Source organism: Plecotus auritus (genome assembly GCF_963455305.1).
Source record: "Plecotus auritus genome assembly, chromosome: X".
NCBI lineage: Eukaryota > Metazoa > Chordata > Mammalia > Chiroptera > Vespertilionidae > Plecotus > Plecotus auritus.
The window spans coordinates 141423637-141450662 of NC_137784.1; the positions used below are offsets into that span (position 1 = coordinate 141423637).

The window sequence follows — 27026 nt, forward strand, 5'->3', positions numbered from 1 at the left end:
AGCTTCCCCATGGTTCTGGATGATGTTTGTTTTGTCTTTTAGTTGTAGTTTTGATGTGGTTGTGAGTGGCAGCAAGTACCTATGCTGCCATCTTGGTTGTTCTCCCCAGAATGTATTATTCTTGTGAAGGATAAGTACTGTTTCACGAACTTTGGTTTCTTTCACATGTGTGCACGTGAACTGGGTTGCACCAAATGTATTTGTTATTGTGGTTGTAGTCAGAGTTTGAAAACCATTTCTCATTAGAGCCATCTTACCAATTCTTGCCTCTGTTTTAAATTCAGATCTTCAACTTCCTTAAAAACCAAATGTGGCTGTCATTCTTTAGGAAGCCTCAAAAGATCCTATTAATGATTTCAAAGTGTACAATTCAGTGACATTTAGTACAGTCACAGTGTTTTGCAACTATCAGCTCTAAATACTTCTAAGACATTTTCACTACCCTGAATATCGATCTTTTTACCCCAAAGGAAACTTTGAAATGATTTTCAAGTCTCAGGGAACTCCTGTGTAAAAATGATTTCTATAGCCAATGGTACATTAGTACAACCCATGAGTTGTAGATATATCTCTTTTGAGTAAAGAGTAATAGTTTTCTGTGGATTTGTTGATTTTGGTCAATTTATTCACCTACTATGTGTGATTTCCCTTTGCCACAATAGATATCAATTCTAATGCAAGTGGCAGTGTAGTAGAGGGAACTGTAAGGTGTTGTTTTTTCCTTATGGTAAAATTTCCTACTTAACATTTTCCCCTTATTGGAATAGGTCCAAGAATCCTCCAATAGTTTCTACTATAAAGGGTGCTATTAGATGTGAGATATAGTGTAGCATATGAGCAAGAGTAGGCTTTCCCCCTATTTAAAACTAAAAATGATTTGTAGCCACCTTTTCTTTTTTTAAAAAAACATTTTTATTGATTTTTAGAGAGAAGAGAAGGTGAGGAGGAGGCGGAAGGGGCGGGAGAGAATCATTGATTGGGTTGCCTTCTGTACATGCAACCCACGTATGTGCCCTCAACCAGGAATCAAACTGTCAACTTTTTGGTGCACAGGATGACTCTCAAACAACTGAGCCACCCAGGCCAGCCTAGTTGGCTTTTCTTGAGAAACAAATAAGTAGTTAAGCTTAGGTTACCTTTCTTTTCTTTTTTAATTTTAATTTTTTGTTAATTCTCACTCGAGGACACCTTTCCATTGATCTTTAGAGAGAGTGCAAAGAAGTAGGAGAAACACACACACAGAGAAACATAGATGTGAGAGAGACACATTGATTGGTCGCCCCCTGCACACGCCCCAACCATGTATAAAATTCTTAAGGCAGCATAATACATTTATGTTAAATAACTGTTTTAATCCAAGATAGGATTTACTTTTTCAAAAAGTCAGCTCAGTTGATTTAATTTAAATAAAGATTGTGAATTCATTTTAATTAATGCTGCTCACAACCTGAAAAAATATAAATATTCATAGCAGTATTTTTTATAATAACCAAAAGATGGAAACAACCCAAATTCCCATCAATAAAATATGTTATATCCATACAATGGAATATTGTTTGGCCATATTAAGGAATGAAATACTGGTATATGTACAACATAGATGAACCTCAAAAACATGCTACAAACAATATGCAAAGACTATTGATTGTATGATCTAATTTATGTGAAATGTGCACAATAGGCAAATCTATAGAGACAAAAATACATTACTGGTTGCCTAGACCTATGTGGGGTAAGGGAAAAAATGGGAAGTGACTGCTAATGGTATGGGGTACCTTTTTGGAATGATGGAAGTGTTCTAAAATTAGATTATGGTGATGATTACATAACTTGGTAATTATAGTAAACTCCATTGAACTGGATATTTTAGATGGGTAAACTTAATAATATACTAGAGGCCTGGTGCAAGTAATTTGTGCACGGGGGGGGGGGCTGTGTGTCCCTCAGCCCGGCCTGCACCCTCTCCAATCTGGAACCGTTCGGAGGATGTCCGACTGCCAGTTTAGGCCAGATCCCTTTCACAATCCAGGACCTCTGGCTCCTAACTGCTCACCTGCCTGCCTGCCTGATTGCCCCCTAACTGCTCCCCTGCTGGCCTGATCTCGCCCGAACTGGCCTCCCCTGCTGGCCTCATCTGGCCCCCAGCTGCACTCCCCTGCAGGCCTGGTTGCCCCCAACTGCCCTCCCCTGCCAGCCTGATTGCCCCCAAGTGCCTTTCCCTGCTGGCCATCTTGTGGTGGCCATCTTGTGGCGGCCATCTTGTGGCGGTCATCTTGAGGCAGCCATCTTGTGACAACGTGAGGGTGGCCATCTTGTGGTGGCCATTTTGTGATGATGTCACACAAGGTTGTGACACCACCTAGGCTTTTATTCTATAGGATAAGTTATCTCATTAAAACTGTCTATATCCTATCTAATAAAAGAGTAATATGCAAATTAACCATCACTCCACTACACCCACAAGCCACGCCCACCAGCCAATCAGGAACGAGTATGCAAATTAACCCAACCAAGATGGCTGCAGCCACAGAGTGATCAGGAGGCTTGGGTTTCCCCAGCAATGGAGGAAGCCAAGCTTTCTGCATACCCTGGCAGGCCCAGGCCTCCACTCATGGCTACAAAGTTTCAATTATAGAAGATAAATAAATTCCAACAAAAATGGTGGCAGCCACGGAGCTGGAGAGAGCAGGAGGCTTGGGTTTCCCCGATGATGGAGGAAGCCAAGCTTCCACAGCCCTAGCCTGCCTTTGCCTCCACTCAAGGCTACAAAGTTTCAATTATAGAAGATAAATAAATCCCAACAAAAACAGCTGTGGCCACGGAGCGAGCAGAAGGCTTGGCTCCACTCAAGGCTATGAAGTTTCAATTGTAGAAGATAAATAAATCCCAGATACCAGGGCCTCCACTTGGGTTGCCAGGGGGCGTGGCCGGCCTGCAAACCACCACAGGCCCCTCGCCCAGGCCGCCCCACGCCCCAAGGGAACTCCCACCCTGATCTGGGACACCCTTCAGGGCAAACCAGCCAGCCTCCACCTGTGCACCAGGCCTCTATCCTATCTAGTAAAAGAATGATATGCAGATTTACTATCACTCCAACACACAAGATGGCTGCCCCCATGTGGTCAAAGATCCTGCCCCCATGTGGACACATGATGGCTGCCACAGGATGGCCAGCAGGGGAGGGCAGTTGGGAAGGACCAGGCCTGCAGGGGAGGGCAGTTGTGGGCGATCAGGCCTGCAAGGGAGGGCAGTTGGGGGCTATCAAGCCTGCACAGGAGGACAGTTAGGGGTGACCAGGCCAGCAGAGGAGGGAAGGTGGGGGCAACCAGGCCTGCAGGGAAGGGAGGTTGGGGGGGACCCAGGCTTGCAGGGGAGGGCAGTTGGGGGGACCAGGCCTGCAGAGGAGGGCAGTTAGGGGTGACCAGGCCTGCAGGGGAGGGCAGTTAGGGGCAAACAGGCTGGCAGGGAGCAGTTAGGCATCAATCAGGCTGGCAGGGGAGTGGTTACGGGGTGATCAGGCTGGCAGGCAGAAGCGGTTAGGGGCAATCAGGAAGGCAGGCAGGTGAGCAGTTGGGAGCCAGCAGTCCTGGATTGTGAGAGGGATGTCCGATTGCCCGTTTAGGCCCGATCCTAGAGGGATGTCCGACTGCCCGTTTAGGCCCAATCCTGGTAGGATCGGGCCTAAACGGGCAGTCGGACATCCCTCAAGGGGTCCCAGATTGGAGAGGGTGCAGGCTGGGCTGAGGGACACCCCCCCTGTGCACGAATTTCATGCACCGGGCCTCTAGTATATGTATAAAACCCTCAGCGACTGTTATACCAGTTGTCATGCACACTCACCACCATGGGGAAGACGGGTGCCAGATGCTGGGCTCATGACTGGTGAGTGCAGCTGTAGTGGTGCGAGCCTCTCCAGCTTCCGTCGGCAGAGCTACCAAGTGGCAGGTGCAGTGTGGCCAGGATGAGCGGGAGTGGTGTGGTGCCCGACCCAGGCTTGGGCTCCTCCCCATCCAATTGCTCCTTCACGCACTACTACATACTCCGAGGGTTCCTGGATTTTGAGAGAGCACAAGCCAGGCTGAGGGACCCCACTGGTGCATGAATTCGTGCACCGGGCCTCTAGTTAATAAATAGCTAAAGATAGGAGTTGGTAGGGAATTGCTGGGCAGACAAACAATAGGTATTTATGGTGTTGCTTCACAAAATGGTATTGATTTAAAGTATTCTGTTACTTGTTCCCATTATTATTGAAATGTCTTGAAGATCACATTATTTCAGACCAGGCCACTTCTTTTTAAAAAATATATGTATTTTTATTGATTTCAGAGAGTAAGGAATAGGGAGAGAGAGATAGAAACATCCATGATGAGAGAGAATCATTGATTGGCTGCCTCCTGCACACTCTCTACTGAGGATAGAGCCCGCATCCCAGGCATGTGCCCTTGACTGGAATCGAACCCAGGGCTCTTCAGTTTGCAGGCCGACGTTCTATCCCCTGAGCCAAAATAGGGCGACCAGGCCACTTCTTGAAGCTGCCATTATAGTTTGGAAATGAGATAATATTCCATGGGTTCAGAAATCAGGGTCACTTTGCCTGTTCAGGGAATCAAACACCTAACTTTGCTCACTTTTGTATTCTGTCCTGAACTTCATATCTTTGCCACTTAGGATACTTTTGCTGTAAGTAACAGAATACCTGACTAACAGTGGCTTAAGCCAAATTAATGATCTCATATAACAAGAACTCTAGAGCCCTAACTGGTTTGGCTCAGTGGATAGAGCATTGGCCTAAGGACTGAAGGGCCCCAGGTTTGATTCCAGTCAAGGGCACATGCCGGGATTGTGGGCTTGATCCCCAGTGGAGGGGCTTGTAGGAGGCAGCTGATCAATGATTCTCTTTCATCATTGATGTTTCTATCTCTCCCTCTCCCTCTCTGAAATCAATAAAAATATATTTGAAAAATAAAAAAGAACTCTAGAGGGTGGCAGTGTCAGGTTTAAGCAGTGGCTGATAAATGTCATAAAGGATTCAGATTCTTTTTATCCTTCCATTCTGCCATCTTCAGAACATGCTTTTTTCTTTGTTAGACTTGTGTCTTCATAGTTGCAAGATGGTTGTCCCAGTCCCACATTTCACAATTTCTCATAACCATGTTCAAGATAAGCAGGAAGGAAAGGGAGAGAGAAAGGCTCTCATATCAGAAAACAAAATGTTTCCCAGCACCCCAGTTAGTTTCTGCCTTCCACCTTATTGTCTAAAATTGAGTCACATGGCTATCCTTTGCTATAAGGGGCGTTGGGAACTTGATTTTTCGCTATGTATTTTTGGATCTGGGAAAGAGTAAAGAGAGTAAATAATGGCTGTTGGGAGCCAGCAAACTTTGCCACACCAGCTACAGACTCAGTATGTGAGTCTATATGCTCTTTTCAGCCTTAGCATCCCTTTCTTAAAAACTTTTTGTTTGTGTTTTGTAATTATACAAGTGACGCATGAGTACATTATAATGGAAAACAACCCTAATACCCCAGTTAAACCAGTATGCTCACTGTCTGTCCTTTGAATATATTTTGGATTTTTCCACTCAATTATTGGTTTACTTACCCACTTCCCTGACAGCATGCTTTTCCTCTTTCCATACAGATCTTAGCCTTCCCTGGAAACTTTTCTAAAAAATATATTTACTGATTTTTTTTTTAACAGGAAGGGAGAGGGATAGAGAGTTAGAAACATCAATTGGAGTGAAACATTAATCAGCTGCCTCCTGCACACCCCCTCCTGGGGATGTGCCCCCAACCAAGGTACATGCCCTTGACTGGAATCAAACCTGGGACCCTTCAGTCCGCAGGCCGATGCTCTATCCACTGAGCCAAACCGATTAGGGCAAAAATACATATTTCTTGTTTTAGGAAGAGTGAATATAAAAGAGGAAGAAAGTCATTTGCTTTAGTGGGTTAAATAGGTTATAAGCCTCTCAGGATGCGTGCCTTATCTGAAGTGTCCTGGACAGCATGAAGATGTACCATGTACAATGCAACTCAAACTGTCTTTGGGGCCTATTGTGCCATGCAGAGAGACATCGCTTTTTCCCTTGTTGGTTTACAGTTTGGCTTTTTTTCCGGAGGCATCATATTTTTCTCTGAGCTTCCATCAGACAGGACCCCTTAGTAGACCAGTCTCCCAAGAACAGGATTACAGATACACACTAGTGCAAATGCGAAGGGATTTCTTGGGTTATTTCCTGATTTATCATGTTCCTACAGTTGTAGAAAGGGCAGAACCAGCTGTGTGTGTGTGTGTGTGTGTGTGTGTGTGTGTGTGTGTGTGTGTGTGTAACTCTCCAAGGCAAAGGGAAGGGAGAGGTGAGCATTTTTACTTCCTCATTAATCAGGCCTTAGAATACCTGAATTCCACCTGGTAACTCAACTGTGACTAAGTAACCAGCTTGGCCAGTTATGTATTTGGCATCCCTAAGGAGGGAATGGTCACAATTGCTAGAGTGTGGGGGGTGATAAGGTCAATTCACATGGCTTAATGGTTGATTTAGACCGTGTTTTCTTCTTCACATGAGCTTGGTAATTGAAACAGATGTTTGTTTGACAATTTATAGGACTATTTCCATCAATTTTTTTGTTAAGACTAGTTATTTATTGCTTATGTGTTCATGTTCATACTTAATACTTTGTGAAAGGCACCTGAGTGGGACCTCTTCCTAGTTATCAAGGAAAGTGGAATCTCTCTTTCCTTTTATTGGTGCTTAAAATTTTTATTGAGATCATTGTAAAGTCACAAGCAGTAAGAGATAATACAGAGAGATCCTGTGTATCCTTTATCCAGTTTTCCATTGGTAACATTTTACAAAACTATAGTATAATAACATAACTAGGATATTAACATTAATATAATCCACCAATCTTTTTTTTTAAAATATATTTTATTGGTATTTCACAGAGAGGAAGGGAGAGGGATAGAGAGCTAGAAACATCGATGAGAGAGAAACATCGATCAGCTGCCTCCTGCACACCTCCCACTGAGGATGTGCCCGCAACCAAGGTACATGCCCTTGACCGGAATCGAACCCAGGACCTTTCAGTCCGCAGGCCGACGCTCTATCCACTGAGCCAAACCGGTTTCGGCTAATCCACCAATCTTATTCAGATTTCCCCAGTTTTACTTGTACTAGACTCAATCCCTGAAAAGCAGGACAGATATTAGTACTGTAGAATGCCCTTTACAGCCACCAGCAGTGTGTGTATACTTAGTCTAATTTGTACATTTCACCACATGTGTAGGTTACTGCAACCATCACAACAGTGAAGATATAGAATGTTTCCATTATCACAAAGATTCTTCCTGCTACCCTTTTATGACCATATCTATCTTCCCATCACCCCTACCCCCATTACTCCACCACAACATCCCTCACTTCTGGCAACCACTAATCTATTTTCCATGTCTAAAATATTATTATTTTGTAATGTTATATAAATAGAAAAATAGAATCATAAACTATGTACCTTTTGGGATTATTATTTTTTTCATTTGGCATAATTCCCTGGAGATTTATCCAGGTAGTTGTGTGTATCAATTTGACATTGAAATGGGGACTCAGAACTGTTGGACATGGAAATTGGGACTCAAACATTTTTTGTTATTATATGTTTATTTCTAGTCTGCAGAGGCAAGATTTTTTAAAGGAATTTTTCATTCATTTTTATTGCTGAGTAGTATTCTGTGTATGTACACAGTTTCTTTACTGCAGGTAATGGCATACCTGACTAATAGAAGTTTAAGCAAGCAAGGATTTATTTATTTTTCTTCCCAAGCAGGAAGTCTGGAGGTGGGTGGTTGCTGGCATACATTTAAAGTCTCATCTTGGTCTGAGCCAGCATCCTGCCCATGATCCCAAGGTAGCTACTGTAGCTCTAGGCATCATGTATGCATCTTAAGGCAAGAAGAGGAGAGCGAGGGGCAGCGTCACCTGCATTTGTCCCTTGGCTTGAGAGGACAAAAGCCTTTTCCAGAACAGACTTCTGAACAGGAGGTGAGGACACAAGTGGAGTATTTAGCATTTTCTTAGTTATAAATGGTGACTGGCAATGGAGAAGAAATCTGGGAATGGATGTACTAATCAGCTACAATGAGCCAGTGATTTTAATTGACTCTTAAGGAAGTCTTTAGCATTCTTTTTATTGACTGGTGCTTTGAGTTGAATTATTTAGAGAAAAAAAATCAGAGTTTTTTGAGGAAGGGGCTACATATCTCTCTGGATCTTGTTGATTTAAATTGCATTTTCCACTCTACTGATTGAAGTACATTATCTATAATAATAAAAGGGTATATGCTAATTAGACCGGATGTCCTTCATGATGAAGCCAGGGCGAAGGGAAGCAGCCTGGGTCCCTGGTGCAGAGGGAAGCCAGTGCTGGCAGCCGGGGGAAGGAAGACCTACTCTTGCACGAATTTTCGTGCACCGGGCTTCTAGTTAAATATATAAAATGAATCTTATTGTTATATTTAGTTGATGGCTAAGAATCGTGAGCACAACACTTTTCCAAGTTAGGTTTGGAAAGAGAAGAAAATTAGCTTAAAAATGATTGAAGTTTTCTTTGACATGACTTTTTATTTTTACATTTGGGGTTTCTTTTTGAGTGATTTAGCTTTATTAATAAGTAATGATAGCTTTCATGCTTTTATGGTCCTGAGTTCTAAGATTTCACTTGAAGCAATTTTGTTGCTATTTTCTCTGGGAGGGTCACAGTATTTGCTGAGTGACTTATTTTTTCTCTATAATACGCAAAGGGTAAAAAGAAAAAATGAATTTCTAAAATAAATATGATATAGAAGGAGAAATAATAAACTATTCATGGAACAGAAGCAAACTAGTCCCAAACCTGATCAGGTAAGAGTATCTAAGAATGATAGTTTTAGGTAATTTTACATTTTATTTTCTATTACCTGCAAAAAGTAGTTAGAAATATATTGTTAACATATATTGAAATATAAATTATTACTAGCTCTCTTCAGTCCTCAAATTTTCAATAACTGCTGGTGGCTGTAAAAGGTTTTCTACAGCACTCTCTAATATCTGTCCTGCTTTTAAGGGATTGAGTCTGGGTATACCAGGTCATGATGGTGGTCATTTTATTATTATATTTGTCAAAAGCAAAAGTATTAATTAAACTCTGATGACTTAAACAAGGGAAGGTGTATCATCTCTAAGAGGGAATAATGAATGTGAGGCCTAATGCTTAAGGCTCAGGCATTGAGTTTACACCCTGGATTCATCACTTAAACTAGTTGAGTGAGCTTGGGAAAATTACTTAAACTCTCTGTGCCTGAGTCTCCCATGTATAATACGGGGATCATGAAGAAACATACTCAGGTAATTACTCTGAGAATTAAAATAATTTAATGCATCGAAAGTACTTAGAACAGTGCCACACATGTTAGCTATTATGGCGACAGGAATGATATTCATATGTGTAAAGATAGATCTCTAACTCATGGTGGCTCTAAAGAGCTGTCATGTTCTTAAGAAGCACCTCACTCTTCTTGCTTTTGTCCTTTGGTTGTTAAGCCTCTGAGTTTTGGAGTGCAGCCTAGAAAGAAACAAAGAGACTTTGAATGCTGGAGCTCTGAAAGAGAGGTAATAAATGAATAAACAACTCATGCTGATGACTACAGACTGATTCGCAGTTTGGGTTAGCTTTATGGTTTTCTATAGTGGCCCTGACAACTTATCGATTACTCATTAATCAATCCAAGCATGTGATGAAACTGCTCTTCCAATCTTCATTTAAAAATATATTTTTATTGATTTCAGAGAGGAAGGGAGAGCGAGAACGAGAGAGAGAGAGATAGAAACATCCATGATGAGAGAGAATCATGGATCGGCTGCCTCCTGCACGCCCCACACTGGGGATCAAGCCCACAACCCAGAAATGTGCCCTTGATAGGAATCGAACCTGGGACCCTTCAGTCCGCAGGTTGACGCTCTATCCACTGAGCCAAACCAGCTAGGGCACTCTTCCAGTCTTTAGCAACACGGAAGTGGTGGTTGTATCAGCTATTAATCTGATGTGAAACATCAAGGGGGTCTGGATTTGGCTGCTGTTTTTCCAGGAGCAGTGTCATAATGGGATGAGACCCCAGGGGTTGAGATAACAGGGGGTCCTGGATCTGGGGATGCTATGTTTCTGACATTATCATTTGCCAAGACATTTGCCTATTATCTTTGGAGTGAGAATGACCACCACTTCACAGTCACAAGGGCAAAGGGCAGGTTGTCATATGATCCTAAGAGATTATAATGGCCAGATCTCAAATTTGTGTGTGTGTCAGGAAGGGCAAACATTTGAAACAGATGCCTTATGGAATTTTACATTATACTAAGCAAATCCTCAAACAATGTTTTCAAAGTATAGAATTTTGAATTGAAATTTTTGACTCACTAGTTCTTTTATTCATTTATTTATTTTTAATTTCTTTATTGATTAAGGTATCACATATTTGTCCTCATCCCCCCATTCCCATCCCAACCCCCTCCCCACCCATGCCCCCACCCCCCTGTTGTCCGTGACCACTGGTTAGGCTTATGTGCATGCATACAAGTCCTTTGGTTGATCTCTCCCCCTTACCCCCACCCTCCCCTACCTTCCCTCTGAGGTTTGACAGTCTGATCGATGCTTCCCTGTCTCCGGGTCTGTTTTTGTTCATCAGTTTATGTTGTTCATTATTTCCCCTAGATGAGTAAGATCATGTGATACTAGAAATACACTTATAAGAACTGAAAAACAGACAAGCAATAATGGTTATGCTGAGAGGCAAATGAATCAGTCTGTAGTGAGTTTCTTTCTGGGCCAACAGTTCTTTTGAGTCCCAATTTCAATGTCAAACAGTTCCTTATGTGTACATGTCAGCAATGATATTTCAGTTCTGGATGGTGGACAAATGGTGGTAATGCAGGTCCGACCCTCTCTGGTTTGGTCCTGGGCATCCTGCCACGACGCATAGCTGCTGACTGCTAGTATGGCAAGGCGTTGTCAGCGTCTTCCATCTCTGGACTGTTTCAATTGAAATTTTAAGTTAATATTCTGATAGTGCAGAAATGGAATTTCAGTTCATATGCAGGCTCCACTAGTTACATGAAATTGTGGATATGCTAGTCTACCTCTCTCTGCTTTGGTTTCCTCATTGGTAACATGTCAGTAATAATACCTATAAACTAGTTTTGTGATGGCAAAGTTAGATAATGTATATAAAGCCCTTAGTAAAGAGTCTAGCTCATGGTAAGTGGTCAGAAATGGTAGTCATACTGTTTTTTTTTAAGTTTTAAAATTCTTTTATGTATCTAAATCTTGCCTTATAAGTAAGAATGTAGGTTTCTTCTTTAGGGCAAGGGTTGTGAGTCTTATGTTTATTTTAACTAGTATATCTGGAACAAATCTAGGAATATAGTAAATGCTTAAGAAACATTTACTAGTTTGAACTGAGGTGAGTTTGTGATTACTCCCAAAATACTTGCTTTAAAAGAGGGAATAAATATTGCTATAAAATTATGTATTCCAACATTCATTTTAACCAAGCCAACTTTTGCTTTGCTATAGTGATTTGGGACCAACTTGTGGTAACCTGAGTGTGTGTGTGTGGTTGTGAGTGTGACAGGGGGTGGGGAGACTGGTTGAGGTGGTGTCAATGGATTCTCTAAGGGACAGAACTAGGCTGTAGCTCACCATCCTAAGCATTGCCTCTAGCTTTCCTCCTGCAGCTTGAGCTGGACTGTTTATGTGCTTAGAGTAGCTGCTCGGGCCCTTTCCCATTCTTCTAGGCTGCCTTCACTACAAGAGGAAATGAGATCTTTGCCTTTTAATATTCTTTAGTTTATTTATTATTTTTATTGAGGTCTAATTGATATATAACACATTATGTTAGTTGCGGGTGTATAATGTAATGATTCGATATTTGTATATATTGCAAAATGACCACCACCATGTCTAGCTAACATCTGTCATCATACATAGTTACAAAATTCTTTTTCTTGTGATGAGAACTTTTAAGATTTACTCCCTTAGCAAGTGTATACTTACAATACAGGATTGCTCACTGTAGTCACTATGCTGTATATTACATCCTATGACTTATTTATTTTATAATGGGAAGTTTGTACCTTTGAGTCCCCTTTGCTCATTTCACACACCACCCCAAACCTTTCACCTCTTGTAACCACCAATCTTCTCTGTGTATCTGTGAGCTATTTTTTTTTCAGATTTCAAATATAAGTGAGATCATATGATATTTGTCTCTGTCTGATGTATTTCACTTAGCATAATGCCCTCAATGTCCACCTTTGTTCTATTATATGTACCATGTTTGCTTTACCTATTCACCTATTGGTGGACACTTAGGTTGTTTCCACGTCTTGGCTATTGTAAATAATGCTGCGATTTGAAAATGGGGATGTATATATTTTTCAAATTAATGTTTTCATTTTCAGGTAAATAACCAAGAGTGGAATTGCTGGATCACATGGTAGTTCTATTTTTAGTTTTTTTGAGGAACCTTCATACTGCATGCCATAGTGGCTGCACCAATTTATATTCCTACCAACAGTGCATGAAGGTTCCCTTTTTTCCACATCCTTGCCAATGCTTGTTATTTTTTGACTAGTGGCCCGGTGCACAAAATTCGTGCACATTAAAAGGGGGACCCAGAGTCAAGTCCCCACCCACCCACATGCGCCTCAAAATCACATGAGACCCAGACCCAGCCCTCCCACCCCCATTGGGCTAGATCCAGACCTGGCCAGTCCCACCCTTGTCAAGCCCCGCCAGGCAGGGGGCGTAGCCTCAGGTCCCCTGGCCTGGTGCCAGGACGCGGGGTATAGCCTGAGGTCCCCCAGATGGGGCGGGGGGCAAGCCCCACCAGGTGGGGGACATGGCCTAAGATCCCCTGTCAAGTCCCGCTGGGTGAGGGGCATGGCCTGAGGTCCCCCTTCAAGCCCTGCCAGGTGGGGGGGTGCAGCCTTAGGTCCCCTGGCCTGGCACTGGGAGGGGGGTGCAGCCTCAGGTCCCCCGTCAAGCCCTTCTGGGCAGGGGGCACGGCCTGAGTTCCCCTGACCCAGCACTCAGGGTGCACCTTGTGGTCCCCTGTCAAGCCCCGCTGGGTGGGGAGCACAGCCTGAGGTCCCCTGTCAAGCCTCGCCAGGCAGGGGGGTGCAGCCTCAGGTCCCCTGGCCCGGTGCTAGGGTGGAGTGTGTGGCCTGAGGTCCCCCAGCCTGGTGCCAAGGCAGGAGGCATGGCCTGAGGTCCCCCAGCCTGATGCTAGGGCAGGGGGCATGGCTTGAGGTCCCCTGTCAAGCCCTGCCAGGTGGGGGGCACAGCCTGAGGTCCCCTATCAAGCCCTGCTGGGTGGGGGGTGCAGCATGAGGTCCCCTGTCAAGTCCCACAGGGCGGGGGAGGGCATAGCCTCAGGTCCCTGCTGATTGCTCATTAAGGCTCCTTATGGGAACTTGGCCTCAGCTGTGGGTGCAGCCATCTTTGTGACGGAGTGATGGTCAATTAGCATATTCCCTCTTTATTAGGTAGGATAATAGCTATTCCACTGGTGTGAGGTGGTATCTCATTGTGATTTTAATTTGCATTTCCCTGATAATTAGTGATGTTGAGCATCTTTTCATATATTTGTTGGCCATTTGTATGTCTTTTTTGGAAAAATGTCTTTTCAGATCTATTTTTAACTTGGATTTATTTTTGCTCTTAAGTTATATGTGTTCTTTATGTATTTTAGATTAGCCCCTTATCAGATATATGATTTGCAAATATTTTCTCTCATTCAGTAGGTTGCCTTGAAACAAGAAAGCACAAACAAAGAGACAAAGTCTTTTTGAATTCCCATTCAGACTTCCCTGCCAGTGCATCATGCTTTGCAAGAGGCAATTGCCCTGGCTGTATACAGTCCTGGCAAAGTGTTCAAGTTCAAGCAGCAAATTCAGGATAATGATTACCTCTGAAGATGGAGGCAAGGGCATGAGCTCTGATAGAGGGCTTCAGTTGTATCTAAAATGTTATATTTTTATGCAGGGCTATGGAGTATGTCATTGTTCACTTTGATATGATATAGGCTATTTATTGTATCAGATATTGTATTATCATAGATATATTATCTTGAATTTTCTATTTATCATTTTTATGTCTATATTATCTATAATAATACTGTATTTTTTGAATATTTTCAGGCTTTATATATGAGGAATTATCAGGTTTTATGTTCCCTTTTACTACCTATTTTTTGCTTGAAATTCTTTGAGATTTGTTCATATTGATATATGTAATTTACACCTCTGTATTAATATTCCATTTTATAAAGAGAACACCATTGAAGTATCTTTTCTGCTACTGATGGGCATTTAGATTGTTTCCTATTTTTCACTCATAAAACACTGCTATAACAAATCCAATATATAGCTAAGGCGTCCTCAAACTATGGCCCGCAGGCCACATGCGGCCCACCGGGGACATTTATCTGGCCCGCCGGGTGCCGCTGCCTGTCCTGCTTAGCAGCCGACTCGTCCTGGGCCTGCAGTGCGCATAGGAATTTGTTCATAGTTTTTTTTTTTTTTTAAACTATAGTCCGGCCCTCCAACGGTCTGAGGGACAGTGAACTGGCCCCCTGTTTAAAAAGTTTGAGGACCCCTGATAGCTCCTTGTGCACAATGCAAAAAATATTTTAGAGGTGGACTTGGTAGCCTATAAGGCATATACATCTTTCAGTTTGCTCGGTATTGTCATAACTCAGAGGGATTCTTCTGCTTCACTCTCCTACTAGCAGTGTATGTGAGCTGATGTTGGCCCACATCTTTGTTAGTCCTTGGTAGCATACTCCAGGCTTTTACTTCTCTGCCCAGATCCTCAGAAAAGATGGGAGAGGAATGAGGAAGAGGGAGGGCAAGGTTCTACAATTACGTGGAGAACGTCAGCTCTGAGGAATATCCTGTTACATTTATTTTAATGAGCAAAAGTCTTTATTCTCTGTTTTGGTGAAAATAACGTTAGACTTCTGTGAGATAACTTACATTTTTACTCTGAAGTAGAGGAAAATGTAAGTTATCTCTTCCACCCTGCCCCGTTTTCACTCTTTGCGAATAAGTAGAATATGCCAATTAGCAGACTAATGTTCTAAATGTTCACTTGCTGTAATAGTTATTTCTAAGTGTTTTAAATAGCACGGAGCATTAAGTTTATTCTTATTGCTTTTCTAAGTTTTGAATTTGTTAAAATGAATTGAATTTAAAATGTGACACAACTTTATGGAGAAATATTGATCATAATTATTTGCCACTCTAATATGCATTTTGTAATGGGAAAAATAAATGACAGAAAATGTGTTTACCTTTTCAAACAAATAAGAAAAATCTTAAAGAATAAGCTTGGTCATTTTATGCTGTCTCTTGTGTTCACAGGTGGGAGAGGATAAGTACCAAAGAATTTTGGTGTCTGAAGCTAAACATGGAAGACGTGAAATGTTGCCTTATGGGCCAAAGAAGAAGCCTAATTACAGTTCATATCCTTCAGGATTGGGAAGTGCACTACCATCCTGGGTTGCTTTTGATAAACACGTAAGTCACCCAACATTGGGAGAAATGCAGTCTTAAAATGTTATATGTACTAAATATTAAGTAGATTTGAGAAAATTAGAGTCCTCAATGTAAATGTTAAGGCTAGTTTTTCTCAAAAGCCACACTCAAGAACAAAGTACCCTAAACAAAGAAACAAACCAATGATGCAGGACACCAAATGTTCACCTTTCTTGGCTAATGCTTATCAACCTTTATTTTTAAAAACTAATTTATTGTTTTCAATTACAGTTTGCATCCAATATTATTTATATTATTTGGTATTGGTTTCAGGTGTACACATAGTGGTTAGACAGTCATATAATTTACAGAGTGTTCCCCCTGATATTTCCAGTACCCACCTGGCACCATACAGTTACTACAGTATCATTGACTGTACTTTATATCCCCATGACTGTTTTGTAACTACAAATCTGTACTTCTCAATCCCTCTACTTTTTTTCACCCAGTCCTTCAACCGCCCCCGCCCCCCCCCCCCCCGCCCCGGCAACCATCAGTCTGTTCTCTGTGTCTATGAGTCTGTTTCTGTTTTATTTGTTCATTTATATTGTTTTTTAAATTCCACAAATAAGTGAAATCATATGGTATTTTACCAACCTTCTTCTCATCTCCTCTCTAAGCTTTTCTTCTATAGATACTAAGAGTCTGGTCAGGCTGTCACTTTTGCTTAGTGAGTTGTCATTAACTAAATAATTTTGTTTGACTTTGAATGTCCCTTTAGATAGCAACAGAAAGATGCCTTCTTTTCTTTTCTCCATACTAATTATGATCCCCCATCCCTGAGAACCAAAGGGTGCCATGGCAAGAGTTGTAGATGTGAAAGAAAGAGGACTGTTATTAGAAAAGAGTCTGAACTTCTTAATGTGTATATTTATATACATATCACACATATATATTTGCATATTGACAGTTGACAAATATCCATTTGAATATCTTAAAAAGGGACTAAGATCGAAAGGAAAAAAAACCTCAAGGTGACCAGTCATTTCTCATTGCTTTATTTATTGACAACCCTGTTCACTGCCCCATGTTCTGTTCTCCAAAACAGAGCCTGTTTAGATTATCTAGGTCCTGTAATTAAAACATAATTCAGGACTAGATAAAGAATTCAGACTTTAGTATGCTGTTTGCCGGGTGGTTTTTAACATGGATTGGTTGGCAATACTTCGATTCCATTGAAAATGTTTTCAAATTTGGTAGAAGTGACATATCCTATGTCTTCAGCATTAGGGTCCATCACTTAGAGCACATTATCTTTTTTTTTTTAAATATATTTTATTGATATTTTACAGAGAGGAAGGGAGAGGGATAGAGAGCTAGAAACATCGATGAGAGAGAAACATCGATCAGCTGCCTCCTGAACACTCCCCACTGGGGATATGCCCGCAACCAAGGTACATGCCCCTGATCGGAATCGAACCCGGGACCCTTCAGTCCGCAGGCCGACGCTCTATCCACTGAGCCAAACCGGTTTCGGCAGCACATTATCTTTTGAAAGCCAGTTCTGACACTTATGGAGATCTAACAGACTGCAGGGAAGCTTCTTTCTTGGGAAACCATCCCTACTTTGAACATGGACCAATACTTCTCTCTCAAAAAATTATTTTCAGTACCTGGCTCAGTGCTGGATCCAGAGTTCAGAAACAATTTCCTGGCTAATGTACTTGGGTGGATCATTTATGATTTTCTGTTAATATCAACTTTATAGGTGTTTGCACATCATCATTCTAGAATATTTAATTTGCAAGGGCCAAAGATTATACTTTTACTTCTTGTGTCAAAAAGAGGATTATTTACAATAGTTGAAGCTAATTCACTGCTGATTAAGTACTGTTGTAGGTCACAAAATATTTAACTATTCTCTTGAATTTGAAGTTAAAAATTCCTTTTATGTTTTTCTCAATATGTAATGTGTACCTTTCAAATTTATTTTGCAGACCTTTAGTTACTTACAAAATTATGTAGAATATTTCATGAAGTTGGAATAATTTTAGCTTCCAAGTACTTGAGAAAATGAAGAGCTTGCTCATTTCAGGCCTAACTAAATGCAACATAATTCTTTCAGTTATTTTATTGGTCAACTTCAATGAAATATTCATTGAGTTTTAAATGAGACACTAAGACTATGAAATATTTACATGCTATGATGAGATTGTGAACTACAGACTGGATCCTGGTTAATACCCTTTGCAAATTAAAAAGCACTTTCTAGATTTGTGGTTCAACAAAACAAGTCAACACCTGTTAATCATTTTTCTTAAAAAAAAATGAGACATCGGCAATAGTTTTTAATCATAGCAATATATCCAAGGTTACATTCTCAAACAGTACAAAGTGGAAATAAAGGCAGTTCCTTGGAAAGTGTATCAAAATTAATATTTGTAGTAGATGCTCTTGGCACCCATCCAGATCCACATTAATGGTAGGGCATTTGCCCGCCCCAACTGAAGCAAGTGCTTTGGCAAACAGTTTACATTTTTAACTCCCTTATGGAGTGTTGCTCTTGGCCAATGGGCATTGCAACCCTCAGAAAAGCCTGGGCGGTTACACTGGCCCCTTTACCACAAGAGGGGGCAGAAAATGGTTGACTGATTTGTCAATTGACTGATTTGTCAAGGGTAAAGAGTTTTCTTCTTCAAGGTGGCAACTCTTTATTCTGATACTAGAGGCTCAGTGCACGAAATTTGTGCACTTGTGGGCCAGGGTCCCTCAGCCCAGCCTGCGCCCTCTCGCAGTCTGGGATCCCTCAGGGGTTGTCCGACTGACCGCTTAGGCCCACTCCCCACCTAAGCCGACAGTCGGACATCCTTAGCACTGCCACAGAAGCAGGAGGGGTTCCTGCCACCACCGCTGTGCTCGCCAGCCGTGAGCCCAGCTTCTGGCTGAGTAGTGCTCCCCCTGTGGGAGCGCACTGGCCACCAGAGGGCAGCTTCTGCATTGAGCATTTGCCCCCTGGTGGTCAGTGCGCATCATAGTGACCGGTCACTCCGCCGTTTGGTTGATTTGCATATTAGCCTTTTATTGTATAGGATAGGCTCATAGTCCCTATGCATCCAGCCAAAGCCAAACTTCACATGAGAATGCATCCTTGCTTGGCTGCTCCCCCTCACTCCCTTCCAGGTTTCTCCTATGAGTATGTCCATAACAAATCACATGCACCTAAATCCGTTTCAGGCTCTGCTTCTGTGGCGCCTAGCCTCAAACAACATCCCAGTTTTTATCTATAATTCTAAAAGTGACCACCAAAATGCTCTGTTCAGGCTGACCATCAATTTACAAGCAGAGGAGATACTATTTGCAGTCACCAAAAAGAGCCAGTGTTTATTATCCTACTAGTAGTCCTGTGCATGAATCCGTGCGCCAGTAGCTTGCCAGTAGCTCTCTGCTGCCCTCCAGTAGCTCTCTGCCCACTGCCCTGCCTTCCTGTAGCTCTGCCCGTCCCCTCCCCCACCCCCCTTATAGCTTGCTGTCCTGCCTCCTCCTGTAGCTCTCTGCTGCCCACTTGTAGCCAGTAGCTCACTACTGCCCTCCTGTAGTTCCCCCCGTTCCCCCACCCCCCATAGCTTCTGCCCTGCCGCCTCTTGTAGCTCTCTGCTGCCCGCTTGTTGCTTGCTGCCCCACCGTCCTGCTGATCCGTGATCCGGTTGTTACGTGGTTGGTCGTTACGCTTCACGGTGTAATTACCATTTGCATAGTACATCTTTATTATATAGGATATGGCCCCTATGGCAGACATTTCTAGCTGTTTATCTTTTATTCTCTGACCCCCCTTCATCTCAAAGAGAGAACACCAGTTTTATTCATGCTGGAGATGTGACCACTTGCAAGTATTCACTGCCCCAGGCTACTTGCAGCTAGGGCCGGCCACGTGATTCACTTCTGGCCAGTGATATATGAGTTAAGATTTATTAGGTGTGGCTCCTGGGAAAGTTTTTTTTTTTTAATTAAAAGAGTCAGGCTCAGCTGATCATTTTTCCTGCCCTTTTCCCTACCTTTGTTTTTCTGTCTGGAACTAGGACATAATTCCTCAGGGCACAGCAGCTACCTTGTGAGTGCTACCAATATAAAGGAGATCTAGGGCTCTGCTGCCATCATGGAACCACTATTTCCAGGCCCAGGCTGTCTTTCCCTGGACTTCTTGTTATATGAGAAAAAATCAATCCCTATTTCAGAGATTCTCAGCCCAAGGAGGCCTTTAGAAATGTGGGAAGGTGTTTGGGGTTGTTACAATGACTAGGAGCAGCACTGGACTAGGTGAGGTGAATGAGGCACTTGCCTTGGGTGTAAAATTTAAGGGGCACCCCAAAAACTCAGTAATCAAGCCAGATAATATTTTAATGAAATATAAAAATCAAAATAATGCAAAAAATTCATGATGAACAAAATGCCAACTTAAATATGGTTTTATTGATTTCAGAGAGGAAGGGAGAGGGAGAGGGAGAGGGAGCTAGAAACATCAATGAAGAGAGAGAATCATGGATAAGCTGCCTCCTGCATACCCCACACTGGGGATCAAGTTTACAACCCAGGCCTGTGCCCTGACCGGGAATCAGACTGTGGTTCATACGTTGATGCTCAACCATTGAGCCATGCCGCCGGGAAAAATGCCAACATTTTAAATAAAGACAGGATCAGTAACTGCTATGCTTAGCTATATTAGAGCTGGAGGCAAAAGGAAAAATTAAGTAATACTGATTCTATCTTTATTTAACATTTGGCATCATGGATATTTTTGCATTAATTTTGATGTTTTAAATTACCTTGCTCTAAAGCAGCCATGGGCAAACTACGGCCCGCAGGCCGGATCTGGCCCGTTCGGCTGTTCTATCCGGCCCGCGGAGCCGAAAGAGCGGAGGGTTCTCTTGCTCTCCCCTCCGCTCCTTTACTTTGAATTTATATTAGTTCACACAAACACTCCATCCATGCTTTTGTTCCGGCCCTCCGGTCCAGTTTAAGAACCCATTGTGGCCCTTGAGTCAAAAAGTTTGCCCACCCCTGCTCTAGAGCCAGCCCTAAGTGGGAGGTGCTGCCGCTATTGGGTAGCTGGGGGCCAACTAGGATTTTACATCCTGCAATGTGGGAAGGGCATCTGCACACTGGAGAGAATGTTCTACCTAAAATACCAATTGAGAAACACAGTTCTACTTGATTAAAACTCCTGGCATTGGCAGAATGATGCAAACACCCAAACATAATTTTGCCTGATAACACACCCACCTTCCAAAGACTAATTATTTTATTGGATTCATTTAAATATAAACAAGCACCTATTCACTCACACCAGTTAGTTGCAGTCATCATCTCAGCACCTCCACAAGGAAGAAGCAAATCTGGATTTGTTCTTAATTCTATAAATGAGGAATTTTTTACAAGAAGTGGGCCAGGTGCCAGGGTTCTGAGGTTGTGTGCTGAAGGCCCTGGAACTGTCATGTAATGTTAACCTTAAAAATACAATAGGTAGTTATTTTACCAGTAAAAATGAGTTTATTCAGAAATGGCAGAGCAATTGCAATTTTGGACGTGCAAACTACAGGAAACCATAGGCAAGTCCAGAGAACAAAGGAGGGGAGTGTTGCTTTTTAGAGACAGAGAAGGAAGTTGGGAGGGGAGGTAATAAGCAAAAGTCCACTTGAGGAGAGTGAGACTTCAGGGTGGAGATGGCTTCTTATTGGCTGAATTGTGGCATTTCTCATTGGCTGGGTTGTTGCTAGGCAAGGAGAAAAATCCTCCTTTTTCCTGCTGGAGTAATAAAGTAAGCCTCTTCCTGTTGGGGAGTACAAAGTATGCTTCTTCAGGCTGGAGTCTGCAGAAGGCAGTGGGTGACTGTGTGTGAGAGCTCTCCCTTTAGGGCTTCCCAACTCTGATGATTTTAAAGGAGGTTTTTATTTTTATTTTCACATAGCTAACTAACTGTGATTGTGGCTTAGTCTCTTTATCTCTCTGCGCCTCATTTTTCTTGACTGTAATGTGAAGTTTGGCTAGCTGATTATGAATGATATTTTACCACTTGCAGCTTATGCCTATGACTAAAAGCAAATTAATTTCATCCTAGAACTGAGCCCAGACCCTGGATCTCCTGGCCTGGGGCTCTTTCTAATTACACCAGGCACTTATTGCTTCATTATTAATTTAAATTTGGCATTTCATAGTTTATATGCTGTTGTTGCTATTGTATATGATCTATCATTAGATGCTGTTGTAAAAAGTCAGACTAGTTAGAAATTTTCAAATGACAATGTTTTTATGTGACTTTTATCTAGATGTTAAGTAGCATTTACATCGACTCTACAATTATGCTCTCATTTCTTTTCATTTTTCAATGGCTCCTATTTAGCCTAATTTGTTTGCTGTTTTGCAAATGACTCTATTATAGTAAGTGGCAGGATAAAGGTTGATCCTATGGGATATGAATGCATTTAAGAATGTTATTTTATTTTTTCCATCTATTATGAATATAATTATATAATCAAACCTACTGACCACAGAAATAGAATTTTAATAACTTTGTATTCATTGGCACTGAGCTTATGGTGAGCTGATTATTTATGTAGTATTGTGTGAATCTCTATGCTTTGAACAATATAAAGATAAAATTTTAAAGTATAATTTGATCTCTTAGGTCACCTTGATTTTTTTTTAATTGAACGAGTTGGTTTATTACTCATTGCAGTAAGGGAAAACACACACTCTTAGTAACCACGGGATGTCTAAGTGAGCAGGTGTTAGAAGAGGTTTACCTATAGGATTGGAGCTTTTGTTAGGTAATTTTGGGGAGGGCATAAGGAAGGGGGGCCTTGCTCTGGATTGGTTGCTATTAAGAAACAGGGGGTACATCTCTGATTGTGTATCAATAAAACTCACTTATAGACTAGAGGCCCGGTGCACAAATTCATGCATGGGTGGGGTCCAGCCGGCCTGCCCCAATGGGGGCCCATCGGGCTGGGCCGATGGGGTGGGGAGGGGTTGCAAACGGTTGGCTGGCCAGCCCCACCCCCAATTTGAGTGTTGGGGGCTGATTGGGGGCAAGGCCGGCTGGGAGGAGGGGCTGAGGGTGGTTGGCCAGCTAGGGGGAGGGGCTGTGGGCAGTTGCCCAGTGGGCCTTGCCCCCGATTGGGGTTGGGGGAGTGATTAGGGGTAGGGCCAGCTGGGGAGAGGGGCTCTGGGTGGTTGACCAGCTGGCCACACCCCTGATCAAAGTGTTGAGGGCCAGTCAGGGGCGGGGCTGGCTGGGGGTGCCGATTGGGGCCTGGATCAGGCTGGTTGGCTGCCACAGTGCACATCATAGCCATCGGTCGTTCTGGTTGTTCTGCCGTTCTGGTCACTGGAGTTGCCAACCTTTCAGACCTCACAGACCATCAATGGTCTGAAGACCACTGGTTGGTGACCGCTGTTCCAAAGGTTTCCTTAAACCAGCAGTCGCCAACCTTTCAGACCTCACGGACCACCAGTGGTCCATGGACCACCAGTTGGTGACTGCTGGACTAGAGTAAAGCTACAGCTGTAATTGGGAGAGAAGCAGCTGTCACTCCTCTGAGCTAGGAGAGGGGGATGTTTGACATTTTATGACTGAGACAGTGTTCATGTTCAGTCTTTGTTCAGATGTGGTTACGGAGTGGTCTTGTTTTTGTCTTGATCCATCGTAGTCACAGACTGGCCTTTTCAGAGGTTGGTGTTCTCTGAAAGTATTCATATTCAACAGGAGAATACCAAAGCTTTTCTGTAGCTGCCAGCCCAGCTTGTAGCAACACCAAGGCCAGCTGATAGTGCCAAGTGGGCTCCTAAATGTCAGGGGCTACTTTTCTCTTTCTCATCCCAAACCAGCCAAAATTTTAAATTTTTCTACAGGGGGATCGAGGAGCAATCAAGTACATTAGAATTACATATGATTAGCAAAGAAAAATACATGAATATGGTTTCCTGAAGTTTTGCCTAAAGCCAATTAGGAATGTTATAAAATACTAGAGGCCTGGTACATAAAAATGTGTGCACTTGGGGGGTCCCTCAGCCTGGCCTGCACCCTCTCACAATCCGGGACCCCTTGGGTAGGGTCTCTAGGCCTGGCCTGAGATCAGGGCCTATCAGGGCTTTCCTTTCCCTGGCTGCAGGGAGCTGGCCCCATCCCTGCTGCTGCCATTGCTTGCCATCTGTGCAGTGCTGCCCCCCGCCCCCGTCACCAGTGGCCTCCCTCTGCAGGCAAAAGGCATGGGGTGATGGCTTGGCTGGTCTGGGCCTCCCTGAGCAGGGCAATCACTGGCTGGCTGCACACCTGCCACAGAGTTGCCACCAGTGGCTTGGGCCTCCCTCTTTCTTTGCTGGGAGGCGGGGCCAGCCCCAGGAGGGGCTGTCTGCCTACCTGATCACCCCTAACCACTCTGCCTGCCTGCCTGATTGCCCCTAACTGCTTGCTTGGGGGCAGAGCCAACCCTGCGAGGGGCCCTCTGCCTACCTGATCGCCCCTAACCACTTGCCTGTCTACCTGATCACCCCTAACCGCTGGTCTGCATACCTGATCACCCCTAACCGCTGGTCTGCATACCTGATCACCCCTAACCACTAGCTTGGGGGCAGAGCCAGCCCGGCAAGGGGCCATGGTGGTTCTGGTCTCTGGTCATTCTGGTCTTTATGCTTAATGTGGCTGGCCTTTTATTATATAGGATAATCAGATTGTTAAAGAAGATAGAGTTATTCCCTCTTTTTTAAAACCTAGAGTTCAGTTATTAGACAAAATTTTAAGACTCTGTCCTCAGACCAAACATTAACTAAAAGTTAAAATTGTCTTTTTGAGCTTAAACTTGAGTAGATACCACTACATACCTATTAGGATGTATATAATTTTATTTATTTAAAAAATATTTTTTTATTGATTTTTTTCAGAGAGAAAGGGAGAGGGATAGAGAGTTAGAAACATTGATGAGAAAGAAACATTGATCAGCTGCCTTCTGCACACTCCCTACTGGGTATGTGCCCACAACCAAGGTACATGCCCTTGACCAGAATTGAACTTGGGACCTTTGAGTCCCCAGGCCAACGCTCTATCCCCTGAGCCAAACCAGTTAGGGCACGTTGTATATAATTTTAAAAGACTGGCAAATACTAAGTGTTGGCAAGAATGTGGAAAAACTGGAACTTTCACACATTCCTGATAGGAATGTAAAATGATACTGCTATTTTGGCAGTTTTTTAAATAGTTAAACATGTAATGTTTACAACATGACTCAGTAGTTCCACTCCTACATATCTTTCTAAGAGAAATTAAAATATATGTTCACATAAAACTTCATGGCATCATTATTCATAATAGTCCCAAACAGGGAGCAACCCAAGTGTCCATCAACTGATGAATGGATAAACAAAATGTATTATAGCCACGTAATGGAAATTATTCAGCAATGAAAAGAAACTATGGTATATATTACAACATGGGCAAACCTCAAACACATACCAAGTGGAAGAAAGCAGATAAAGAAGACTTCGTATTGTATGATTCCATCTATCTGAAATCCTAGAAACGGCAAATACACCAGAGAAAGCAGATCCATAGTTGCCTGGGGCTGGCAGCGGGAGAGGGAATTTTTAGGGGGTGATGGAAATGGCCTCAATTGGATTGTGACTATATAAATTTATGAAAAGTTGAACTGTATCCTTACAAGAGGTAAATCTTATGCTATGTAAATTGTAGTTTAATATATTAGTTTACTAGGACTGCCGCCACAGACGGGGTGCCTTAAACCACAGACATTTATTTGCTGACAGTTCTGGAGGTTGGGGAGTCTAAGATCAAAGTGCTGGCAGGTTGGCTTCTCTTAAGGCCTCTCTCCTTGGCTTGCAGATGGCTGCCCTCTTGCTACCTCTTCACATGGTTGTCCTCTGTGCACACTGACTAGTTTTTGAACATAAAAATATTGGTTATTTGCAACATTTTAGTTCACAAATTAGGAACTAATAGTTGCTATTTGATTTGTTGACTTATAGTGTAAACTGATTTATATTATGTTTTGAATTTTTAATCTATAATGTTTATTTATGTACTTTCCCCTTCTAAATTCAGACCAGATGCAAGTTTATTGGGAACATTAAAAAATTATTTGCCTTCCTCAATTTTGTATTTGCAGGATTCTGCCCTATAGTAAGTTTACTCCTTTGATGGTGGGCGAGAGTTCCTATGCACTTTTTTCCCCAGCGTTCCCCAATGATAGCATAGTATATAACCATAGTGAATTATCAAAGCCAGGAAATCCATATTGGTATAATACTAAACTTGCAGACCTTATTTGAATTTCACCAGTGTTTAGATGTACTCATTTTCTCCTTAGTTTATAGTTCTATGAATTTTTTAATCGTCACCTAAGGATATGTTTATTGATTTTAGAAAGAGAGGAAGGGAGAGAGACACTGATGTGAGAGAGATACATGTGTCGGTTGTCTCTCATATGCTCCCTGAGTGGGAACTGAACCTGTAACTTAGCTATGTACCCTGACCCGGAATGAAACCCACAATCTTTTAATGTATAGGATGATGCTCCAACCAACTGAGCCATCTGGCCAGGGCTATAGTTCTATGAAATTTTATTATATGTATGGACTTGTGTGACAACCACCACAGTCAGGTTACAGAATAATTGTATTCCTTTAGGATTTTATTGTTTGAGTCTTTATTTTAATCAACTTTATTTTGGTAAACCTTATTTTAATTTTTCAAATCAACTTTATTGAGGTGTAATTTATACATGATGAATGTGCCCATTTTAAGCATATGGTTTCATGAGTTCCGACAAATGTGTCCATCACCAACGCAGACACCATATAGAATATACCTTCACCATCCAGAAAGTTCCCTCATGACCCCTTTCATTCAGCCCTCTGCCATTGCTGTGACTTTGATCATCATAGATTAGTTTGCCTATTTTGAACTTCATATAAAATGAAATCTTACAGTCTATCTTACATCTAGCTCACTGTTTCAGATTTAAGATTTGAGGCACAGCTTTTATAACATGTATGTATATATGCAAAGTGCAGCCAATTCAGGTAATAATACACCATAGCAGATTTCTGGGTATTTGTATAATTATTTTTCATCCTCTGGATTCATACCCCTTTATTTTTAAACATGCTGGTTTTATTTTTTCAAATAAATTACTCTCCTAAACCCCTTCAGAGGTTTTTAAACTTTTAAAGATGTTAGAATTGTCCATATTTTTCTACTTATTTTAATTATGACCTTCCATTTGAATACCTGTTTTGACTATGAAATTCATTGTGCTGTTTAGTATGTAATAGTTCTTTTACTAAAGAGGATTCTCTAGGGACACATGTCATCATCACAAACCATTTATCAGAAGTATAAATAATTGAAGGAGCATGGTTGTTTATTCTAGGGCATCAGAAATGGGA

The 27026-nt window shown here is 42.2% G+C and overlaps 1 protein-coding gene across 1 annotated transcript in view; it reads left to right on the forward strand.

The window, feature by feature from the left end:
* EFHC2 (EF-hand domain containing 2) overlaps positions 1-27026 on the forward strand; it is a 170368-nt gene that overhangs the window by 14368 nt on the left and 128974 nt on the right. The window contains exon 2 of the mRNA XM_080653503.1: positions 15459-15614. Within this exon, the coding sequence (XP_080509629.1) occupies positions 15459-15614 (156 nt within the window). The remainder of the gene's footprint in view (positions 1-15458; positions 15615-27026) is intronic.